This window comes from Labeo rohita, chromosome 3 (assembly GCF_022985175.1).
Source record: "Labeo rohita strain BAU-BD-2019 chromosome 3, IGBB_LRoh.1.0, whole genome shotgun sequence".
Lineage (NCBI taxonomy): Eukaryota > Metazoa > Chordata > Actinopteri > Cypriniformes > Cyprinidae > Labeo > Labeo rohita.
In genome coordinates, this window is record NC_066871.1 from 47370860 (window position 1) to 47394259 (window position 23400).

General features: G+C 36.4%; 2 protein-coding genes across 15 annotated transcripts in view; one reads left to right on the forward strand and one right to left on the reverse strand.

Moving 5' to 3' along the window:
- The window catches only part of LOC127161044 (uncharacterized), a 43251-nt gene extending 38443 nt beyond the window's left edge, over nt 1–4808 (reverse strand). For 3 of the 14 annotated variants that reach the window (XM_051103693.1, XM_051103767.1, XM_051103721.1), the window contains exons 1-3: nt 4621–4803; nt 2901–4532; nt 1217–1597 (exon numbers count right to left, since the gene is read on the reverse strand). In XM_051103693.1, coding sequence (XP_050959650.1) covers nt 1217–1597; nt 2901–4369 — 1850 coding nt within the window. In that variant the 5' untranslated portion in view covers nt 4370–4532; nt 4621–4803. Of the gene's footprint in view, nt 1–1216; nt 1598–2900; nt 4533–4620 lie in introns of all 14 variants that reach the window. The other 11 variants (XM_051103768.1, XM_051103750.1, XM_051103703.1 and 8 more) reach the window with 8 other exon arrangements.
- LOC127161310 (gastrula zinc finger protein XlCGF57.1-like) overlaps nt 1–23400 on the forward strand; it is a 243173-nt gene that overhangs the window by 80763 nt on the left and 139010 nt on the right. The window lies entirely within an intron of this gene.

Genomic DNA, 23400 nt, shown 5'->3' on the forward strand with positions numbered 1-23400 from the left:
TAAATAAATAAAAATAAAAAAAAATCATTGCAAAGACAAATCACATCTATGACACATAGTGGCCATTAATAACACTCATCACAAAAGCAGATATTAGCACAGTTGTATAAAAATACAGTATGTATATCAAGAGGTATAAAACTAATCTTGTATTTTACAGAAATATTGTGATTAAATAATATTATATAAAAAAATATAATATAATATAATAATATGCACACTGATGCATTTCAGTCTTCCTCAGAGTGTGTCATCAGTGTTTTAGTCATTTTTAATGCTTCTATTGTAATGATCATAATGGGAATAAAGGCTTGTTAACTTTTTTTGGACCAGAAGAAGTGCCTTGGATTTCTTTCTTGTAATAGTTGCTTCAAACCAAACCAAAGAGCACCTTCTGGGATTATTCAGGTCCTTCAGCAAGTAGCACTTCAAGACGTCTCCTACCATTTGTATTTCTTTATACTTGAGTCCAAGTTCAAAATAAAACTATAAACTGCTCCACTGTGAAATGTACAGATCTGTATGAACCACTGCAAGCTGTACAGTAAATGAATGTTTGTCTGAACTCAACTAGTTTTGTGAGAGAACACAAACATCTTTATGAGAGAAATGCAGAAGTTATCAGAGTGAATCCAAAGTTTCTCAGGGGAACACAAAAGTTATAAAACTTTTTTGTGCAGTAACTGCATCCTTGAATAACAGCCGTATCTCTATTACATGCTCTTTAAACACACCTGAAAAATGTGGTGCTCATCAGGACTAACTGGATTTTGCTTCAATTAAATGATAGAGAATGTAAATATAATTAATCATATTGATCTACTGACACACTCCATCATGACTAGTGTTAACAGTGAACTGTTATTGTCAGCTACATCATTTAGCACATGTACTTTGGCAGCATCTGATGGTTGAATCTACAAAGACGCCCCATAAATACACCCATAATTTGTGCTTGTTCATCTACAGATATGATGAGTATTCACACCCACAGTCAGCTGTATCTCACCCTGCACAAAAACTGCTCTTAGATTTAGCCATTGACACACAAATGAGATCAGATGTAGTGAATGATCAGAATGAATCACTCTATAGCAAACACTGAAACAAAACAGAGCCCCTAATCTAAAGACACTCATTAAGACCAGAAAACATGTTCCAGCTTATGCAGAAATCAGATTTCACAATAACTGTAAGTCAACAGAGATTTTCTCACCTCAGCTGTGAGATGTAGGGCAGACACTGAAGGAAACTCTTCACTTCACTCTCTTCCTCTGAACATCCTCTCAGCTTCACTGGTTTCTTCTGTGTTTGTAGTTTCAGCACTTCCAGGAGGACGGAGCTCTTTCTCTGTGAGAGATCTATGATCCAGACATCAGGTGACTGGAAAACTGACTGTAATGCTGGAAGGAAACTCCTGCCTGTTTGAGTCTCATAGTTCTTCACATGTGAGCAAAGATCCAGCAGATCATTGATTATTTTTTCTGAGTTGTTTCGTTCTCTCACCTCAAAAAGTTTGCAGTCACACTGAAATGATTTATGGAAGAATTCTACAAAGAATGTGATTTGCTTCAGTGGATCTTTACAAGTCTTTAACCTGCAACAAAGAAATCAAACATAAGAGCATGAACTGATTGACTAGATTTATTTATTTATTTATTTTTTTTTTAGGATTATACACACCGGACAATGCTAGCGGGATATGGATGCTAATTGCAGACATCCATTTAACAGTGTAACTCACAGATGTGTCTTAAAAAACTGATTTATCAAAGTTAATCAAATGTGCTCCTTTCAACAATAATATTGTGGTCAAACAAACAAAATGCATTTGAATTATGGCTGTCAAACGATTAATTGCATAAAAAATAAAAGTTTGAGTTTCCCTAATATATGTATGTGTACTGTGTGTAATTATTGTGTATATATGATATATATGAAGAGTTCAAAAATGAGATAATGATACTGGGTGAATGCTCTCAACACATATTATATGTCCATCAAATACTTTTTCTTCAAACTCACCAAAATACCAGCCTCAGCCCAATCAGAAGTACCAGTACTTACATAGAAACCTATACATCTACTCATGTATATATTTAAGATAAATATGTACAAAATAAATTGCATATACTTGTAAATATTTCATACACATATATACACATATATACACACACTACCGTTCAAAAGTTTGGGGTCAGTACATTTTTATTGTTTCCTTTTATTATTTTAATTAATACTTTTATATACCAAGGATGTATTAAGTTAATAATTAAAAGTTTATTAAAAGTTAATAATAAATAATTTACATTGTTATAAAATATTTATATTTTGAATAAACTCTGTACTTTTTACACTTGTTATTCATGAAAGAATCCTGAAAAAAAAAATTACAGGTAATATTTGGCAGCACAACTGTTGATATTATCCAACATTGATCATTCTAATAATAAATCCGCATATTAGAATGATTTCTGAAGGATCATGTGACACTTAAGACTGGAGTAACAGCTGATAAAAATTCAGCTTTTCATCACAGGAATAAATTCTATTTTATAGTATGTTAAAATAAAAAACATTAATTTATATTGTAAAAACATTTTGAATTACTGTTTTTTTTTCTATATTTTTAATCAAATAAATGCAGCCTTGATGAGCATAAGAGCTATATAAGGTAACTCACTGACCTGCCTACATTCACACAGTGTAAGACGAGAGAGACAGACTGACCACTGAATACACATGAGAGTAAATAGACTTATCTGAGATTACAGCGAGATGCATGTATGCACTACACTGACACATTTTTTGGGACACCTTAGACTTACATTACATCTTGTAAGAAAGGTCTTCTTTAAAACACTTCAGCTAGATTAGTTAACCATTATTATTTCTAGTACCTGATGTTTGGTGAGCAGCTGAGCATCATGTCCATTCCTACATCAGTCACGTTACAGTCCTCCAGATTCACATAAACCTCTTTATCTCTGGATTGACTGATCACATAAGACAAAGCACAACACTGATGAGGATCAAGATCCACTTCTGGTTCAAGCCGATGGTCCATCTTCTCCAGGAACATTAAACAGGCTTTAGGAGACTGGAGCTCATACAAGCACTGACACACATAGAGAAGATCAAACTCCTCACTCTCACTCTGAGGTTGAAGAAACGTGTCCAAAAACTTCTCAATCAACCAATCGGATGTTTTCTTTATCTGATCCACTGGGAAGAGACACTTGAGGAGCCTGATGTTGTGTTCACTCAGAAGTCCACATAAGAAAGGAAGAACATGTCTCATGTGTTTATGCTCCTCAGTCTGACAGAGCTGGAGGACTTTCACAATTTCATCTGGATGTCCAAGAAGCCACAAAGCCGAGAAGAATTCCTGCATTGTGTTGTGGAGAAATGCACAGTATGTCGTTGCAGATGTTGGTGAGTCTGTTGTGATCATTTTCAGAAAAGCATGACAAATGTCTGTCTCATCACTGCTAAAATCTGGAAGGTTCAGGCATTTTTTCATAGTTGCATTGAAAGCATTTTCCATCAAGGGATGAATCTGATCTTTCTTCTCTTTCAGGTACTCATCTATTTGCTTATTTTGTTTATTCCCATGTTTCTTCGCAGCCAGACGGAAAATTTGGATGTACATTTCAGTGACTGTGTGTGGATGGTTGTATACAGTGCCATTTTTAAACTTAATCACGTTTACAATCATGAATGCATACAATGGAACATGACTAAGACTGAACAGCTCTTGATTCTTCAAAATAACTTCTAGATGAACAGGATCATGACCCAACATACTCTGATAGTAAGTTTTAATAGACTCTTCACTGAATCCTTGGACGTACACTGTCCGTGTCGGCCAGTCAGAGAAAAGTGGATCATCTTCCACCTCTGATCTGCATGTGATCACAATCTTGGCATCAGGCAGGAGCTCGTGGTTCATGATCTTCCATAAGATGGAATTTTCTTCCAAATCCATCACACCATCAAACACAATGACAACATTCTCAGAGTTTTCCTCAATATCTTGAAACACTTCTTTTCTGTCTTTTTCCATTGGTTTTGAATACACATCAAACAAAAGAGATTCCAAACTGGCAACACTATTTTGGGCCAAAACACTTTCATCAAAGTAAAACATGTAGTCGATCTCTCTGTCATCCTTCTCTGCCCAAAGACGCAACATTTCCTGAACAACTGTAGTCTTTCCCACTCCAGGTTTGCCTATGATGAGGATGTTCTTGTCCCTGCATTTCAGGAGACTCTCAGGTGACAGTGTTTGTCCCTCATTAGGAAAGTAAGCTCTCAGCTTCTTGGGCCGTAGCTTTTTGCTTTTTTGGTTTTCAATTTTATCTTGCATTGCGTTTTCATGACAGAGTCAGTCTTTAAAACAAGAGGTATAAAACTTAAGTTTCCTTGTACCTTGTTATCCAGATATTTACAGAAACACTTCCTTTGGTTCTTCAGGATACTTTTTGCTGTCACCTTGAGCCGTGTCTGGTAGATTTGACAGGGCTTTGTACCTAAAAAAGTAACAAAAGCATAAAAACAAATATTGAAATATTTTAAATGTGTGAATTTCACCTAAATGTTTTTGACTTTCGTACTCACCAAATGAATAACTGGCCTCTGTATCTTCACCTCTGAAGGAAAAACAGCTGATCCAGTAGTGTAAACCAGGATCTAATGTCCTCTTCTTAGTCACGTCCAGAATCTGGAGTAATTCCTCACTGGCTATTTCACCTTTGTTAATGACCCAGTCCAATATCCATCTGGCTTTATCAATCTTTTTTCTCACAGCTTTGAGAGCATTGACCTCATAGTAATTGAAAACATTCTTCTGATAAAGATTCTGAATGATCAGAGGAAGGTTTTTCATGTTAGTCACCAGTTTTTTCCTGGCGTTTCTGAGGTACTCCATAGCAGATTTCTGTGTGCACGCCATACTGCAGACATTTCAACCATGAAGGAAAACACATACGTTTAAGCAGATTAACATAATACTTTAATAATATTTATTATTTCACATTTAATATTTGCACAGTATTTCCACTTGTGTCTGTGGGGGGTGGGGGGGCTTGATGATTAAAAAACATCCATACGGCTGCACAACACATATCGGCATGTCGCAGCAACTTGTGTAATTAATTGTAATATATTAAACCATAATGTGTCTATTATTAAATAGTAAACATAACGTGCCTTTAATATTTATGCTATACCTAGCCCATTCTATTCTTCTTTCAGTGTCACAAAGATGAGGTTGACAATTCTGATTCACCGTCTCCTAACTGGATGCGCCTTTAGAGAGAAATGCACCTGTTGTACCGAAATCGTATCGAACCGTGACCCTTGAACCGAGGTACGTACCGAACTGTGACATCTGTGTACCGTTACACCCCTAATGTATCTATCTATCTATAAAGAGTTCAGATGCAGAACCAGCTAAAAGCCATCTTGGTCAAAAATGGGATAATGAATGCTCCTGACTAGGGATGCTCATTTTAACCGGTTAACCGTTAACCGACAGAAATAATTTTGACCGATTAATACAATCAGTTAAACGGTTTTCAGTGATTCAGTAATCAAAATATTATCTGGATGGTTAAAATAAAATGAAATTGCATTTGTGAGAGAAAAAACGCGTAGGCCTATAACGTTAAGTCGCATTTTATTATTACATTCAGAAAGACCTGGTGTTGACGCGAAATATTTACAATACACTATAAACATAGGCTAGGCTGTTTTAGTTCCCCTCACTCCACAAAAAAAAAAAAAAAAAAAAAAAAAAAAAAACTTTCAATTCAACAGTATTTAGAAAAGAACAAGAATGAAAAATATAAGAAGCTCGGCGACAAGCCAAAACCAAACCATTTAGGCTAAAGCGAAACTGAAACTAACATTGGGTCTCATACGACACAAATTCTCCGTATTCAAGATGTATTTGAACGCGAAAATATTATTTATTATGTAAACCTGGTTTTGTACTCCTCGCATTACAATATCCACATAATAAATGTTTGGCATAATATCACGGCAGTACGTTGATAACGATTAAGCAGTGTGATTTTTTCCAATATGTTTGGCTGATTGTGTGTGCGCGTGCGGCGCCGGCGCAATCACTTGATTTTTTCCTTCTAACAGGGGAAACGACTCTTTACAGATGATCGAAACTGTAAACGGTTTGCTGTTTGTAAAATAAATAAAAATAGGATGCCGCTTTCAGCCGTCTTCCTTTCGCTCAGCACAAAAAATAACCAAAACTCTGCACACTAGCTACTTATTGCACTTTTTTTGTTTGTTTGTTTTTTACGTAAAAATATTTATCTTATAGGCCTATTCATTCATTATATATGTATAGCCTAGCTTTATGATGTTTTTCTCCATTCGCAGAAGCGCTGCAGGTGATGCGACGTGCATGTGAATCCTCATGTTCTGTTGTTTGCTGCTTTTTGCGCATGTAAAATTAATCCCGAAAAAATGTTAGTATTTTAACGACACTTATCCTTTCCAAAAAAATTAAATTGTAATTTAAAATAATCTGGTCAGTTAACGGTTAATAATCGGTTAACAAGCGTAGGCTGTCGGTTAGGAAAAATAACCGAAATGAACATCCCTACTCCTGACACATATTATACGTCCATCAAATACTTTTACTTCAAATACCAGCCTCAGCCCAATCATAAGTACTGTTACTTACATAGAAACCTATACATCTGAGCCTGATAAAAATGCATTTTTTTAAAGAAAGACGTCAGATGGATTTAGCTGGTTTTGCATCTGAACTCTTCTTATTTATACACACATATACATTTACAGTGGGCACGTTAAGTATTCAGACCCCCTTTGTTATAGTGCAGCCATTTGCTAAAATCATTTAAGTTCATTTTTTTTCCTCATTAATGTACACAAAGCATCCCATATTGACAGAAAAACACAGATTTGTTGACATCTCCCGACTACATCTCTGGAGCTCAGCCACAGTGATCTTTGGGTTCTTCTTTACCTCTCTCACCAAGGCTCTACTCCCCCGATAGCTCAGTTTGGCCGGACGGCCAGCTCTAGGAAGGGTTCTGGTCATCCCAAATGTCTTCCATTTAAGGATTATGGAGGTCACTGTGCTCTTAGGAACCTTAAGTGCAGCAGAATTTTTTTGTAACCTTGGCCAGATCTGTGCTTTGCCACAGTTCTGTCTCTGAGCTCTTCAGGCAGTTCCTTTGACCTCATGATTCTCATTTGCTCTGACATGCACTGTGAGCTGTAAGGTCTTATATAGACAGGTGTGTGGCTTTCCTAATCAAGTCCAATCAGTATAATTAAACACAGCTGGACTCAAATGAAGGTGTAGAACCATCTCAAGGATGATCAGAAGAAATCGACAGCACCTGAGTTAAATATATGAGTGTCACATCAAAGGGTCTGAATACTTAGGACCATGTGATATTTCAGTTTTTCTTTTTTAATAAATCTGCAAAAATGTCAACAATTCTGTGTTTTTCTGTCAATATGGGGTGCTGTGTGTACATTAATAAGGGAAAAAAATGAACTTAAATGATTTTAACAAATGGCTGCAATATAACAAAGAGTGAACAATTTAAGGGGGTCTGAATACTTTCCGTACCCACTGTACATGTGTAAGGAGGTCATACTCAGAAACCAATAAAACTGAAACTAAATCGCACTGAAGCAGCCTGATATTAAAACTGCTAGCCTTATATAACAGTTAGGGTTGTCACGATACCATAAAAATGACTAACGATACTATACCAGCTGAAGTATCATGATACCAAGTAGTATCACAATACCATGCAGTATTCTGTTAATTTAAAATTAAATTCTACAAAATGAATCAAAATTTCATAAATACTAATATGTAAATGAAAACAGAAAGGATTTGTCTCTGAATACTTCATTAATGTGAATCAACGACTGGCTATTGTTATCCATGAAATCATGTAAACAAAACTCTTCATGTAAACAAAAATATTAGCACTGCACAGAGGATGCATGAAGTGACATTTAGATGTGGTATTTATACATTTAGACTATTTATTATTGCATAAATAATGTTATTAGATTAATGTTTTTAAATACAAAACTCTGAATATAGAAATATGTTGGGAAAGAACTGGCGTGCATGTTCAAATAAACGTTTTAAACAGTGTATACAACATATTTTAGGGTACTACCTTATGGACAATACTACAGTTTAAAAAATGCAATGGCACCACGGGTGTTTTTAAGCTTTAGTATCGCGATACTACCGTAGTACCGGTATATCGTGCAACCCTAATAACAGTTAGTGCTGATCCTCGAATCTGACTTAACAAGAAACTTTTTCTGTTCATTTTTCGCCTGAGCATTCTAAATGAGCTGTCAGTCAGTGCAGTTTCATTGTTACACCAAAAGGTGGTGGCGGCAAGAGACTGCTTTGAATGAACTGTCCATTCATCTACATGTTTAAAAACACTGATTCATTCAAAGAGAGATGAAATGAAACACACCATTGAAATAATGTTAGCTTCGAGTGCTACCTTTCAAGGCTCAGCTGACCAACAGAGTGTCGATGCTAAGACAAAGATTTCACTTTCCTTGGACATGACAACCTATTTTCGCAAGTACAGGTGCTGGTCATATAATTAGAATATCTTCAAAAAGTTGATTTATTTCACTAATTCCATTCAAGAAGTGAAACTTGTATAATGCATACATTCATTCCACACATACTGATATATTTCAAGTGTTTATTTCTTTTAATGTTGATGATTATAACTGACAACTAATAAAAACCCCAAATTCAGTATCTCAGAAAATTGGAATATTGTGAAAAGGTTCAGTATTGAAGACACCTGGTGCCACACTCTAATCAGCTAATTAACTCAGAACACCTGCAAAGGCCTTTAAATGGTCTCTCAGTCTAGTTCTTTAGGCTACACAATCATTGGGAAGACAGATTTGACAGTTGCTCAAAAGATGACCATTGACACCTTGCACAAGGAGGGCAAGACACAAAAGGTCATTGCAAAAGAGGCTGTTCACAGAGCTCTGTGTCCAAGCACATTAATAGAGAGGTGAAGGGAAGGAAAAGATGTGGTAGAAAAAATGTACAAGCAATAGGGATAACCTCACCCTGGAGAGAATTGTGTCACAAAGAGTGGACTGCAGCTGGAGTCAGTGCTTCAAGAACCACTACACACAGCATTCCTTGTGTCAAGCTAAAGACAAAAAGGGCTAAAGACAAAAAGGACTGGACTGCTGCTGAGTGGTCCAAAGTTATGTTCTCTGATGAAAGTCAATGTTGCATTTCCTTTGGAAATCAGGGTCCCAGAGTCTGGAGGAAGAGAGGAGAGGCACAGAATCCACGTTGCTTGAGGTCCAGTGTAAACTTTCCACAGTCAGTGATGGTTTGGGGTGCCATGTCATCTGCTGGTGTTGCTCCACTGTGTTTTCTGAGGTCCAAGGTCAACGCAGCTGTATACCAGGACGTTTTAGAGCACTTTATGCTTCCTGCTGCTGACCAACTTTATGGAGATGCAGAAATCATTTTCCAACAGGACTTGGCACCTGCACACAGTGCCAAAGCTACCAGTACCTGGTTTAAGGACCATGGTATCCCTGTTCTTAATTGGCCAGCAAACTCACCTGACCTTCACCCCATAGAAAATCTATGGGGTATTGTGAAGAGGAAGATGCGATATGCCAGACCGAACAATGCAGAAGAGCTGAAGGCCACTATCAGAGCAACCTGGGCTCTCATAACACCTGAGCAGTGCCACAGACTGATCGACTCCATGCCACGCCACATTGCTGCAGTAATTCAGGCAAAAGGAGCCCCAACTATGTATTGAGTGCTGTACATGCTCATACTTTTCATGTTCATACTTTTCAGTTGGCCAAGATTTCTGAAAATACTTTCTTTGTATTGGCCTTAAGTAATATTCTAATTTTCTGAGATACTGAATTTGGGGTGTTCTGAAATATTCGGTGTCTGAGATTTTCTGTGACACTGGGCAGAGCTAACATGAATATTCATGAGTTTCCTGTTTCATGTTAAAGCGCCACTAAATTTTTTAGAGCTCCTTGGACCATATAAACTGTTTTCATTAACGTAAATTAATTTAATTTCAGCTTCAAACTAATTTAAGTTTTTTTTGTTTTTTTTTTATTCCTTTTGTTTTTATTCCTTTAGATTGTTGATTTCATTTGTAGATTGTGTGCTGTATGTTTGATTTAATTTATTATGATTTAATTTAAGGATATGTTCTTTCTAAGTAATGAGCCAACATGCATTTATACGACAGCGTTTTAGTGCCACGTAAAAAAATCTAAGATTACGAGATTAAGGTCGTAATATTTCTAGAATAAGGACAAAATTCTACGAGAATGAAGTCGAAATACTACGAGAATAAAGTTGAAATATTACCAGAATAAAGTCAAAATATTACGAGAATGAAGTCTAAATATTACGAGAATAAAGTCTAAATATTACGAGAATGAAGTGAAAATACTACGAGAATAAAGTCTAAATATTACCAGAATAAAGTCTAAATATTACGAGAATGAAGTCTAAATATTAAGAGAATAAAGTCTAAATATTACGAGAATGAAGTGAAAATACTACGAGAATAAAGTCTAAATATTACGATAATAATGTTAAAATATTACAAGAGTCGAGTCAATATATTATTTAATTTAATAAAAAATGTGGGGTATAAAAGTTTGGACGCCACAGACATTTTTGAGGAGCAGGTGGAGGTATTTTCACAAAGATTTTTTAAAAAGAATTCTCAAAAATTTTGAAAGATGATACTTTATATTAGAAATGTTTTATATTACAAACAACGAATGCAATCGAAGACATTAAATATTATTTCCCAGCATACTGTCCCCGTGAGTATGACACAAGGTATTATTTCTACTAATAATCCCACATACACTGCAAAAAATGTTTTTCTTACTTAGAATTTGTGTCTTGTTTATTTGCTTACCCCAATGGCAGATTATTTTGCTTTTTCTAAGCAAAAACTCACTTAATTTCAACTTGTTCTTTCTAAAAACAAGACAATTATTTTTACCAGAATATCCTTCTTGGCCCTTCCTCATCCCAGTAAAATGATGCAGCGGCTCGGAGTCGGAGGCATCAATCCGGGCCTTTGCATGCGCAAAATAGGCTATACTCTCAATATATTATAAGTTTAATTTCTACAATTTAAATTCTCGAAACATTTCGACTTTATTCTGGTAATACTCCGGCTTTATTATCATAATATTTCGACTTTATTCTCGTAGTATTTTCACTTCATTCTCGTAATATTTAGACTTTATTCTCGTAATACTTAGACTTTATTCTCGTAGTATTTCGACTTCATTCTCGTAGAATTTTGTCCTTATTCTAGAAATATTACGACCTTAATCTCGTAATCTTAGATTTTTTTTACGTGGCACTAAAACGCTGTCGTATAAATGCATGTTGGCTCATTAGTTAGAAAGAACATATCCTTAAATTAAATCATAATAAATTAAATTCAATCAAACATACAGCACACAATCTACAAATGAAATCAACAATCTAAAGGAATAAAAACAAAAGGAATAAAAAAAACTTAAATTAGTTCGAAGCTGAAATTAAATTAATTTACGTTAACGAAAAGAGTTTATATGGTCCAAGGAGCTCTAAAAAATTTAGTGGCGCTTTAATATGAAACAGGAAACTCATGAATATTCATGTTAGCTCCGCCCGGTGTCACAGAAAATCTCAGACACCGAATATTTCAGAACAGGGGTTTTCATTAGTTGTCAATTATAATAATCAAATTAAAAGAAATAAACACTTGAAATATATCAGTCTGTGTGGAATGAATGTATACATTATACAAGTTTCACTTCTTAAATGGAATTAGTTAAGTAAATCAACTTTTTGAAGATATTCTAATTATATGACCAGCACCTGTATACAGTACATGACTCAAGGACAGACGCATATAATCGCACGCGCTGAGTCATTAATGTTATCATTACTATCATATTTAATATTCAGTACACATGCAGGAAGTGTAAAACGAGATGGGCATAACCTTAAGAAAAAAAGAAAACGCACAAATATTGCAGTTGCTGCATTCCTTTGCGGTTGTCGCGACAGCACTATGACAGTGCTTCGACAGTGCTTCAAAGCCCAGTTTAAATATACTGCTACAATACACGTAGGCGGTTTAAAAATAATTTTATCATGAACAATGGAACTGTGTAGGCAGTTTTGAAATTAAAAAAAAATAATAAAAAATATCATTTTAAAACCGCCTACGTGTTTTGTAGCAGCAAATTTAAACTGGGTTTAATACAAAGCTTAAATACAATACTTCGGTTGCATATGCACCTCAGGTAAATCCATGCTAACGGTTTTTGGTCTTCAGATTTTAGGCAACAAAGAAAAAAAACTCCACACGGGTTCCCCATTCGAACACTGAATACAATCAAAACGAAAATAAAACTGAATCGCAATTTATCTCAAGCTGTTCATAACTGCAATCAAAGTAAAAGCTAGAGTAATAAATAATTCGTGTTAAAGTGTATTTCCACATTTTATGTGTATAAAGGCATCTGTGATTGCAACGCATGTGCCACTGTCTCAGAGGCGGATCTACCGGGGGCACGTGGCGGCAAGTGCCACCCTAAGAAAAAGCTGCTCCACCCCACCTGCCACCCCAGAATTATCACAGAATAAAGCATAAATGTAAGCAGTGTTTTATGTGCTACTTTTCAGGCGTCTAATGAAACAACAAGTGTTTGATTAGACTGTCTTCACCCTCTAATATAAACAAAGAACGGATTAAGTTAAATTTCAGAGAGACGCGTTCCGATTAAAATTCTAGATATATGTTAACAGTTTGGACTGGATAGGAATGTACCTCCTGTTCACTTCGACTGCAACGTCCAACAGTACAGGAACGTTATTGACACAATAATCCACAGCCAAATCCACGAACAGTTTTTCAAATCCTTTCATATGTTTTCAAACGAGCCATAACGCGCTTTTCCTCCTGCAGATCAGTCGACTTTTCCGCCGTACAAGAGTGTCATCAAAAAGTGTGTATAACCTTCTTGGGCGCACAGATCTTCTTCTTCTTCTTCTTCTTCTTCTTCTTCTTCTTCTTCTTCTTCCTCTTCCTCTTTCTCTTTTACGGCGGATCGCAGACTCATAGGTGCATTACCGCCGCCTATCTCTCAAATAGACCATTGGCACTCTATCTACAATCTCCTCCCAACCCGCGTAGAGTCTTTACAGAGTTAGTCTCAAGGCTAAAGTATACTTCGTTGTTATAAGTGTACGCTAGTGTATACGTACAGTCGAACGCGTAGCTTTTCAAAGTATTGATTTTAGGCGCGAACGCGGACGGTCAATACATGCGGTACAGAAAGCTTCATTCATGTCCAGTGTCTGTTTTATTTTTCCACGTTATGTTATAACGGATATCTGATATTTTTTAACCCCTTTAAACCAAAGCTGAACTGTCTTGTCCCCTCATTGTGAGCGTCTGTTGTTGTTGCAGTCTCTGCTTTTGTGTTGTTGTTCCGTCTATTTACTTTCGTTTTCTACTGTGAAACAACTGGAACGGACTGTGTTGCCTCCAGGTTCTTCTTCTTCTTGTATCGTTTATTGGCGGTTGACAAGCCAACTTATGGTGTATTACCGCCACCAACTGGACTGGAGTGTGAAGCTTCGACGGGGGTTAAAAAAAAAATAAATAAATAAATAAATTCTTCCTTCCAATCCTGTAACTTTGAGATAATAGAGTATTTCTTTTTGCACTCTTGACTGTTCTGAAGCACAACTTAATAGATTTGTTAAACTGAAATTAGTTATACTTAGATCCTTCAATTTCTTAGTCAACTCGCCTCTTTCTCTATTATATGCTGTACAGTGTAGAAGTACATGTTCAATTGTCTCTACTTCACTACAGAATATACACAATCCAGTTTGGTGTTTCCCTATTATGTACAATGAATGATTTAACCCAGAATGTCCTATCCGCAGTCGTGTAATAATGATATCTTCTCTTCTGTTGTTGAGGCATAAGCATACTCTCCCTTTACCAACTTGTTTTTGAATGCTATATAGGTGCCTACCCTTTATTCCCCTGTCCCACATTTCTTGCCACTTTTTATTGATTTGATTTTTGATTATTCCTTTTATTTCTGCTTTACTTAGTGGAATTTGCACTTCAATAGTCATATGTTTCATCGCCTGTTTAGCCAATTTGTCAATTGTCAGTTTCATTCCCCTGTACTCCTACGTAAGCAGGTAGGAGTATGAACCTCAGGATTATACCCATATTTTGTATTCTGAGCAGCTTTATAAGTATTTCATAAATCAATTCTTGCCTTATTGTCGATGTCCCACCTGACAAACTATTTAGAGATGATATAGAGTCTGAACAAATAACTGCCCTTGTTGGCTTAACTTCCTCTACCCACTGAATAGCCAACAAAATTGCTATCAGCTCAGTTGTAAAAACAGATGCATAATTGGTTATCCTTTTCTGAATTTTGACTTGATATCTCTGAATGTATACAGCTGCAGCCGTATGCCCAGAAGCTGGATCCTTTGACCCATCAGTGAATATATGAAGCATTGAGGAATATGCTTGATCCAAATACTGTTGTACTACGACATCCTTATGTATAGTTTTTTCGTTCTTAAACTTATATTGAAGATGAAAATCAACTTGAGGCATAGGAAGCAACCAAAGAGGAATATTTGGTATTACGACAGAAGAACTAACTGGAATATCAGTAATACCCAGATTCATAGCATCCTTATTTGCTGTCCAACCAAAACTTCTGATACCGTCATTTCCATATTCCCAACTTTCTTTTAGTATTTCCTTAACTGGATGTGTCTCTGTATGTCCTTTTATATTAACCCAATAATTCATTGCTAATTTCAATTTACGCAACCTTATTGGCAATTCTCCTACCTCCACCTGTAATGCCGACAAAGGAGAGGATCTAAAAGCCCCACAACAAATTCTTATTGATTGTGCCTGGACTGTTTCAACTTTCTTAATCCAGGATTCTGATGCAGATCCATAAATAATATATCCGTAATCAATTACCGATCTGATCAGAGCACAGTATATTCTTTGTAAAGCTTTTCGACAAGCCCCCCATTCCATCCCTGATAAACATCTTAATATATTATTACTTCTTTTACATTTTTCTAATACTTTCTCTATGTGTGTCTTAAAAGTCAACCTACTATCCATCCATATTCCTAAATATTTTATAACTTTAACTTGTTCCATTTCTTGTCCATATAGTTTCACTTTAATTTCAGGGATACTATTTCTCTTTGCAAAACAGACTAGTTGAGTTTTAGCAACTGACAAACGGAAACTCCACTTATTGGCCCACTTTTCCACTTCATTAACCACTGTTTGTATAATTTTGGTTACATGTGAAACATTACGTCCTCTTTTCCATATCGCCCCATCATCAGCATAAAGAGATCTTCCAATATCTATTTTGATATTTTGAAAAACATCATTTATCATTATGTTAAACAATATAGGACTGCATACACTTCCTTGCGGAGTACCATTATCTATTTTGTATACTCTAGAACATGATGATCCAACCCTTACCTGAACTGTTCTATTAAGCAAAAAATCTTTTATCCAGTTGAACATTCTACCTACAATCCCTGTTTGTTCCAACTTTATTAACAATCCCTCCTTCCAAATCATATCATACGCTTTTTCAATATCGAAAAATATACCTACTACCACTTCTTTATTGACTTGAGCCTTTCTTATATCGGTCTCTAAACATAATGCAGCATCTATTGTGCTGCGTCCTTTGCGAAAGCCACTCTGATGTCTTGAAAAAATCCCTTTCCTTTCTAATATATAATTCATTCTGCATACAATCATGCGTTCCATTATTTTACATAAATTTGACGTTAGTGCGATGGGTCTATAACTTGTAGCATCATGCTTATTCTTTGCAGGCTTTAAGACAGGGATAATAATCCCATGTTTCCACACAGAAGGAAGTCTTCCTATGCTCCATACTTTATTAAAAAGATGTAATACACAATTCAGAGAGAAATCAGATAAATTTTTAATCATTGTATAGCAAATCTCATCCTTTCCTGGAGATGTTTGCTTAGCTTCTCCAACAGCTCTCTTTAGTTCTTGCAAAGTAAAATCCATATCTATATGATCATTGGAAGGTCTTTTCTCCATCATAATATTTGGATGTTCTTTTTTACTTTCTTCTCTATTTATTTTCATTTCTTCTGTTATATTATCATTACTGTGTACCTTAACAAACACCCCTGCCAACATTTCTGCCTTCTCTACATTAGTCACAGCTATTCCTTCCCCACTACTCAGAGTGGGTATACCGGGATTTCTTTTAAATCCACCCATCTTTCTGATCAAACCCCATACTTCACTAACATCTACCTTCTCCCCTATAGAATCACAATAATTTCTCCAGTAGCTCTTTTTAGCAGCTCGTATTACCCTTCTCACCTTGGCTTGCTCTTTTTTATATGAAATGAAATTATCAAATATATACGTCCTCCTAACCCTTTTAAAAGCCTTATTTCGATCTTGAATTGCTTTACTACACAATTCAGTCCACCATGGAACTGATTTCTTCCTTTTTATTTCTTTACTTTTGCCAAAAATTTCTTCAGCTGTATTATACAATACTTCACATAATTTTTCATTGTATAATTCTACATCCTCTGTTTCATAATTGAGAATAAGCTCTTGCAGTTTTACATATGTAATATATATGTAAATGCCTCCCAATTAGCCATTTTAAATTTCCACCTACCAATTCTATCCTCTGTAATTTCATTAACATCCATTCCTATTTTACAACTAATGACATAATGATCGCTCCCTATTGTAGAATCTTTCCAAGTATCCCACATACATTTCCCTGCTAGACCTTCTGACACCAGTGTTAAATCTATAGAAGAGCATCAACCCCTGGCTACATCAATTCTAGTGGCTCTACCATCATTCATACATATCAGACTCTTCGAATCAATCATTTCTTCTATTACCTTACCATTATGATCAGTATTATTGCTTCCCCATAAAGTATTATACGCATTAAAATCTCCACACCATATCACCTTCTGATTACCCATTCCCATTACTTTTTCTAATACTTCCATACTTAATCTGTTGCAAGGATTGTAATAATTAATTACCTTAATACTCTGTTCTTTTAAAAATACCTCTACTGTAATTGATTCATGCTCATCACCCAGCTCTATAACCCTATATGTAACTTCATTTTTAATGAATATAGCCACTCCTCCCCCATTACCTGTCTGTCTATCCCTTCTAATACTTGTATATCCTTGTATCACAAAATCTAAGTGAGGTTTCAACCAGGTCTCTTGTATGCATATAATATGAGGTTTATATTCCTTATCTTCTATTACTTTCTTAAACTCTTGCCCATTCGCGATCAAACTCCTTGCATTCCACTGTAGTATTAATAATACCATTAAGAGCCTCCACATGTTGACTGTGAATCTACTACTTGACCTTTAAGTTTGTCATTTACTTGTTCCAGAGTAATTCCCTCAAACTGTAGATGTTTCTCTGCTGCTTTAATTATGATTTTAATCCTCTCTGTTGTGCTTACAGTTTGTGCAGCACAGTTTATTACCTCAGCTAGAAACGTCATAAATTCAACTTTTCCCACTTTGAAGAAATCTTCATTTATTTTATGTTGTGATTGAGACGATCTGTTGTATTGATTCATTTGTACAGTTAATCCATTTCTTTGACCCTCTTCCATCTGTTTCACCTTTTTAATTGCCTCAGCATACGAAATCCCCTCACGTATTCTAACATTCTGAATTTTCACAGCATTTTTTTGCGCCACGCATCCCCCAAAGCCAGCGCTATGTTCACCTCCACAATTACAACATTTTTGTTTTGTCCCTTGTCCACATTTCCCATATTCATGATTTCCACTACACCTAGCACATCTCTGATTTCCCTTACAAACAGCAGCAACATGACCATATTTTTGACACTTAAAGCATCTGACTGGGGGTGGCATATATGCTCTTACCAAATAGCTGACATATCCAATATATACTCTCTCTGGCATTCTTTCCTCATCAAACTGAAGCACTACAGAGAGGCTATCTACTTTCTCTTTATTTCGTACACATTTCAATCTTTTTGCTTCAGTCACCTTAGCCCCCGATATATTACTCTTTATCGTATCAGTTGATACCTCAATTGGAATTCCTGAAATTACCCCCTTTAACCAAGCTCTCTTGTATTTTGTGCAACTTACTGTCTGACCAAGCATTGCTTTAACACTTTGTAGCGCTTTCTGTTGTTTTTCATTCTTACAGAAGATTAGAATATTTCCATTCATTAAAGTTTTGGCACTTTCTAAATTATCTACTGCTTTTTTTAGTGCCTTGGTAAGTTTTACTGGATTGATCCCATTGCTATTCGCAAATTTCATGAGTACCTTATAATCCTCCTTGCTTGTTTTTGCCATCATTCTTTCCTTTTCACTGTCAGTTCCTGATTTATTTATGCACGTTTTCTTTCTCTTGCGATTTACAATTTTGCTCCAATCATTCATTCCAGTGTTCCCGCCACTACATTCTCCCTCCATTTCTGAATCACTTCCGGTACTAACATCACTTCCCTCCATCGAAGCTCCACTCCTCCTCCTCACTTTGCCTCCAGGTTTGGCAAACCAACGTAAAATGTGCATTACCGCCACCTACTGATCTGGTGTGTGGAGTGTACATAGATTTGGTAGAAAAAGAGAAGATGGGGGGGAGAAGAAAGAAAGACTAATTACTACAAACTCATATTCTTGCCATATTTCCTGTCTTTTTTAAATGAGTGAACAATTCCTCATTAATTATTGAGTGCAATTGTCTATTCCCTAATAGGGTCTTGAGTGATACTTTGTCATATCCCATCAGTCCTAATTTTTGTTTAAGTTGATACCTTTCTTATTCATAAGCTTCACATTCTATTAAAATATGCTTTACTGTTTCTGGATTCCCACATTTATTACAGTTTCCTATTTTGTGTAAATTGTAATTTAACACTGAATGTCGTTTTCATTCTTGTTATAATAACATCTTTCTTCCTGCTACCACACCTCTCATTCTCTCATCTCCTACATACTCCTGAATCTGATGAAGGTGCCTTTCTTTTGTTCCACTATCCCAACAACCAAAAATATCTCCTACCGTGAGTAACCTCTCATTAAATTGACAGTCTCGTGTGAAAGCTGTGAAAATGACCAATAAACAACGTAAAATTCCCCTTAAAGAAACAAAATAAATAAATAAATAAAAAATAATACATATATCATACTACTCTTACCCAGCATTAGTGCAGACAAGAGAGGGGCCTGAGACAGTAAGTGTCTCACCAGATTTGGCATAAATGTGGGACTCATTTGGCTCCCCTTTATCCTGCACAGGTGCCTCAGCAATGATGTACTCAAAGTGCCTCTGAAAAGGTGTATAGATCCCAGATAGCTGACAATTGATCACATTTGATAAAAATTGATGTATTATGTGTGTAGGTCAAAAATAAAGGTGCTTTAAACGGTTCTCTACAGCGATGCCATAAAGGAACAAATTTTGGTTCCACAAAGAACCATTCAGTCAAAGGTTCTTTAAAGAACCATCTCTTTCTTACCTTTTAATAATCTAAAGAAACTTCTTTCACCACAAAGAACCTTTTGTGAAACAGAAAGGTTCTTCAGATGTGAAAAGTTCTTTATTGATCCATTTAGACAAAAAAGTTCTTCTATTGCATCGTGAAGACCTTTATTTTTAAGAGTGTAATTCTAATATTGTAATGGAGTGAGTGAGACGAGAGGCGAGCGGATCCATTTGCAAGCTTTTATTGAAGGGACGAGACAGATACATGGTCAAACAGGTAGGGTCAAAACAACAGCAAACAGGTATATCAAAGGAAAGACGTATAGAATAATCCAAGAAACCGAGCAAGAGTGCAGTAGGCAGGCGGCGAGACAGTCGAGACGAGATGGCCAGGCGAGGGAACTAAACACAGGGAACTACGAACTCGGAAACAAGGGAACGCTAACAATAATAATAACAAACAACAATACTGTGTGGCTTGCGAGGGGAAAGACCGGGGCTTTTATAGCGCTGCTGATTGGTCACGGGTGCTGACGCATACTGGGAGATGTAGTCCGGGGTGTAATGCAACAGTCAGTGTGTGATTGTCATGATCGGGGCTGTGGGTCTTCCCTCAGCCTCTCGAGGTCGCTGTTCCCCTTGCACTGCACTCCCCTGATTGTTCACGTCTGTCTTGTCATTTGCACTGATTACGCTCACAGCTGTTCACACTCTGGACTATTGTATAAGAACTCTCACTTCTCACTCCTGTTCAGGTCTGCATTGTCTTTTGTCTATGGTCTTCGTGTGTGTTTCGGTTCGGTTTGGTTTTGATCTGTGTTTCCAGTTTTGTTGTGCCGTGTTGGCCTTTTGGTTTATGTTTATTTGTGTTTTGTGTAATTAAAGTCCCTTCCCTGCATTTTGGACCCTGACCTCATTTCTAGCACATCGCCCGTGACAGTGATAAGGTGAGAGTGACCGCGATAAGGTGAGCGGACCGCGGAACACCGACTAGATTCAGCATATCTCCTGCGAAAGTGAAAGTAAAAAACGGAGAGCAGGAGAAAAGAGCGACGCAACAACAGTCACGAGTATTATCACATCAGCTATTTGCTTACAGATAACCTTGATCAAATGTGGATCTAAAAGGAACTTTAAAATAGTTAAATACGTTTACAAATGAGCAGATAGAGACCGTTTAATTGGATGATAGGATCTACACAAACCACAGGCACATTATGGCCTGCTCTCAATAAATAATTTCCAGCCAGGGCTGTAGCTGGGGTTTGCGAGGCAGATCAACCTTTGCGGGTGCAGGCTGTACCCGTGGGTCCTGTTTGAAATTGTTTAATTTGTATATTTGTTCTGTTTATTTATGTGTGCTATTTACACAATGTTTACGTTTTTTCAAGTTTGTAGGTGTCCAGCTACAAAAACCGAATAATCAAATGTAAAATTGCTGCATAGTCTTCACTGTATAAATTAAGATGAATTCGTGTTTAAACTACAAAGTAATTCAGTCGAGCAGTGAGTGATTTTCTTTCTTTCACTTTCTTGAATGAACGTTAAGGACACTGACAGCAGCTCGATCACTTTAGGAGACAATGCATCCAAAATAATAATATCCATCCAATTTCTTTATTTACCTTACTTTCACTTAAAACATAACAGACAGCTTTATGAAAATACTCTTCAAGACGGGTATTTCGAAATAAGTGTGTATGCATGTCATTTGTCGATTTGAGACGCGTCTCTCTCTCTTCTTGCGTCTTGTGCGCCGCGCCGTGCCGCGGTTCAAAATGGGGTTCTTTCACATCGTTTGTGTTTGCATGGGTAAACTGGCGATTTGCATGTGTTTGTACAGGTGCAGGAGGACGCGTATGAGAGCTCAGTTCTTTGTTCAAATGAGCCAAGACTTTTCGAGCTCCACCTGTCAAAACTCACAGAATCCTTTGAGACTCAATCAAACCTCTCTTCTATGTAACTGACAGAGATGTCAGTTATATTTCTCATTTACTTATTTTCAATATTTCGTTAAGGACTTTTAATTTGAAACTGCTTTGTTAAGAACTGTTTGAGTGGGGACTTTTATTATAAAAAAAAAGTGAATTAGTAAGACAGATGTATGCAGCTCATGGCAAGTTAAAAAGGTGTTCATGTTTTGAAGCTTATAGTGTACTCATCTGAAGTCAAGAACAATTTCAGATGCAAGAATGATATCTCCTTTTGGTAATAAGCAGCCAATGAAGTAAGTTTTCGTTTGTTATATGCGATTGATGTGGATTGTGTTGCTGTGTGGAAAAGAACAATGTCTGTATAAAGACTATAGTTAAGTTGTTAAAGTTAACAATTCTGTCTAAAGGATTTACAAAGCCATTTATTTTGTATTTATTATGTTCTTTATATTATTTGTTTTTGCTTTATTTGTGTGTATTCAGTTCTCACGGCATCTTGAGTTGGTTGGTTATGGTGAACTAGTCTGTAAAATCGTCAGTCATCAGAGAATCCTTGTGCTCGTGAAATTACTGGGGGGAGCTACAGTGAGAATTCATCTGCTCTTCACGAGAAGGAGAACAGAAGGCCCAACCAGCAGTCTGAAAGGCATAAAGTTAATTTCAAGTTCATAACACCCTGGATTTTGCAAGATGAAGTACTGCTTACACCGGTAACTAAGAAGCAAGAGACATATACAGCATATACAACGGCACTTTCAAGTTAAGACCAACAAAAAAAGGAAGCACACAAGTTCAAGTTAAGGTGCTTAAAGTGGACTTATTCTTGATATTTGCTTAATAGAGACTCTTTAAGTGTTCAGTACAATATTTAAAGAAGTGCTGGTGTTATGTGCTTACTTGTTTAAGCTTTAAGTTAACATGGTGCAGGTATTAGGTTCAAATAAGAAGATAATTGTCAAGATTGAAATTGAGAATATAAATTTTCAGTACCATTTATGTTGTAAGCATATTTAAAATAGATAGTGCTACAAAGAGATACAAAAAATGGCAGAAGGTGGTCAGTCTGCTAAAGGTAGTGTTGGATTACAAATTTCTAAAAGGTTATGTATATTGTGATTTAGCAGACAGCCCAAGCCCTGAGACAGTAACCTTTTGTCTTTATACATTTCCTGAGCATCTGGCAGGTTTCCCAAGTTAAGTGTGAAGTCTAAGCTCAAGGTACAACTGTGCCTTTTGTTTAGCACCTTTGCATTTGAATGACACTTGTATGCTAAATAGATCAAGGCTGGGAAAAATCTTTTACTGGGCTGATTTCCTGTACCACATTTGCATGCTTTGTTTAGATTGATTCCACCTCTATGTACTCCGCCTCCTTCAAACCTATATACTTTGCTGTGCTGAGATATTGTCAGACTTTTGAGGACTGCAGAGCTACGCAGCGCATTCTCAATAAAGAATTCTGCTGAAGATACCCAAGAGTCTCCTGGTCTTCGCTTCTGAGTTTCCAACAGTTTTGGTGCCGTGATCCGGATAGAGCTCCTCACCTGAATCCAGATTGAAGCTCAACAAGCTCAACAAAGATCTGACTTCGTTCTAGACTGAATCTTTCTGTACCAAGGGTTGGTGAGTATCACTCTATCCAAAAGAACCATTAGAAGCCAGTACATGTGGTTATCCTCTGCGCCGCCAGAGAAGTGTTAACAAACAGCTGCAGGGTTTGTTTAACAGACAAGTTATCCTCTATTTCAGGTAGAGAAGATTAGCATTACG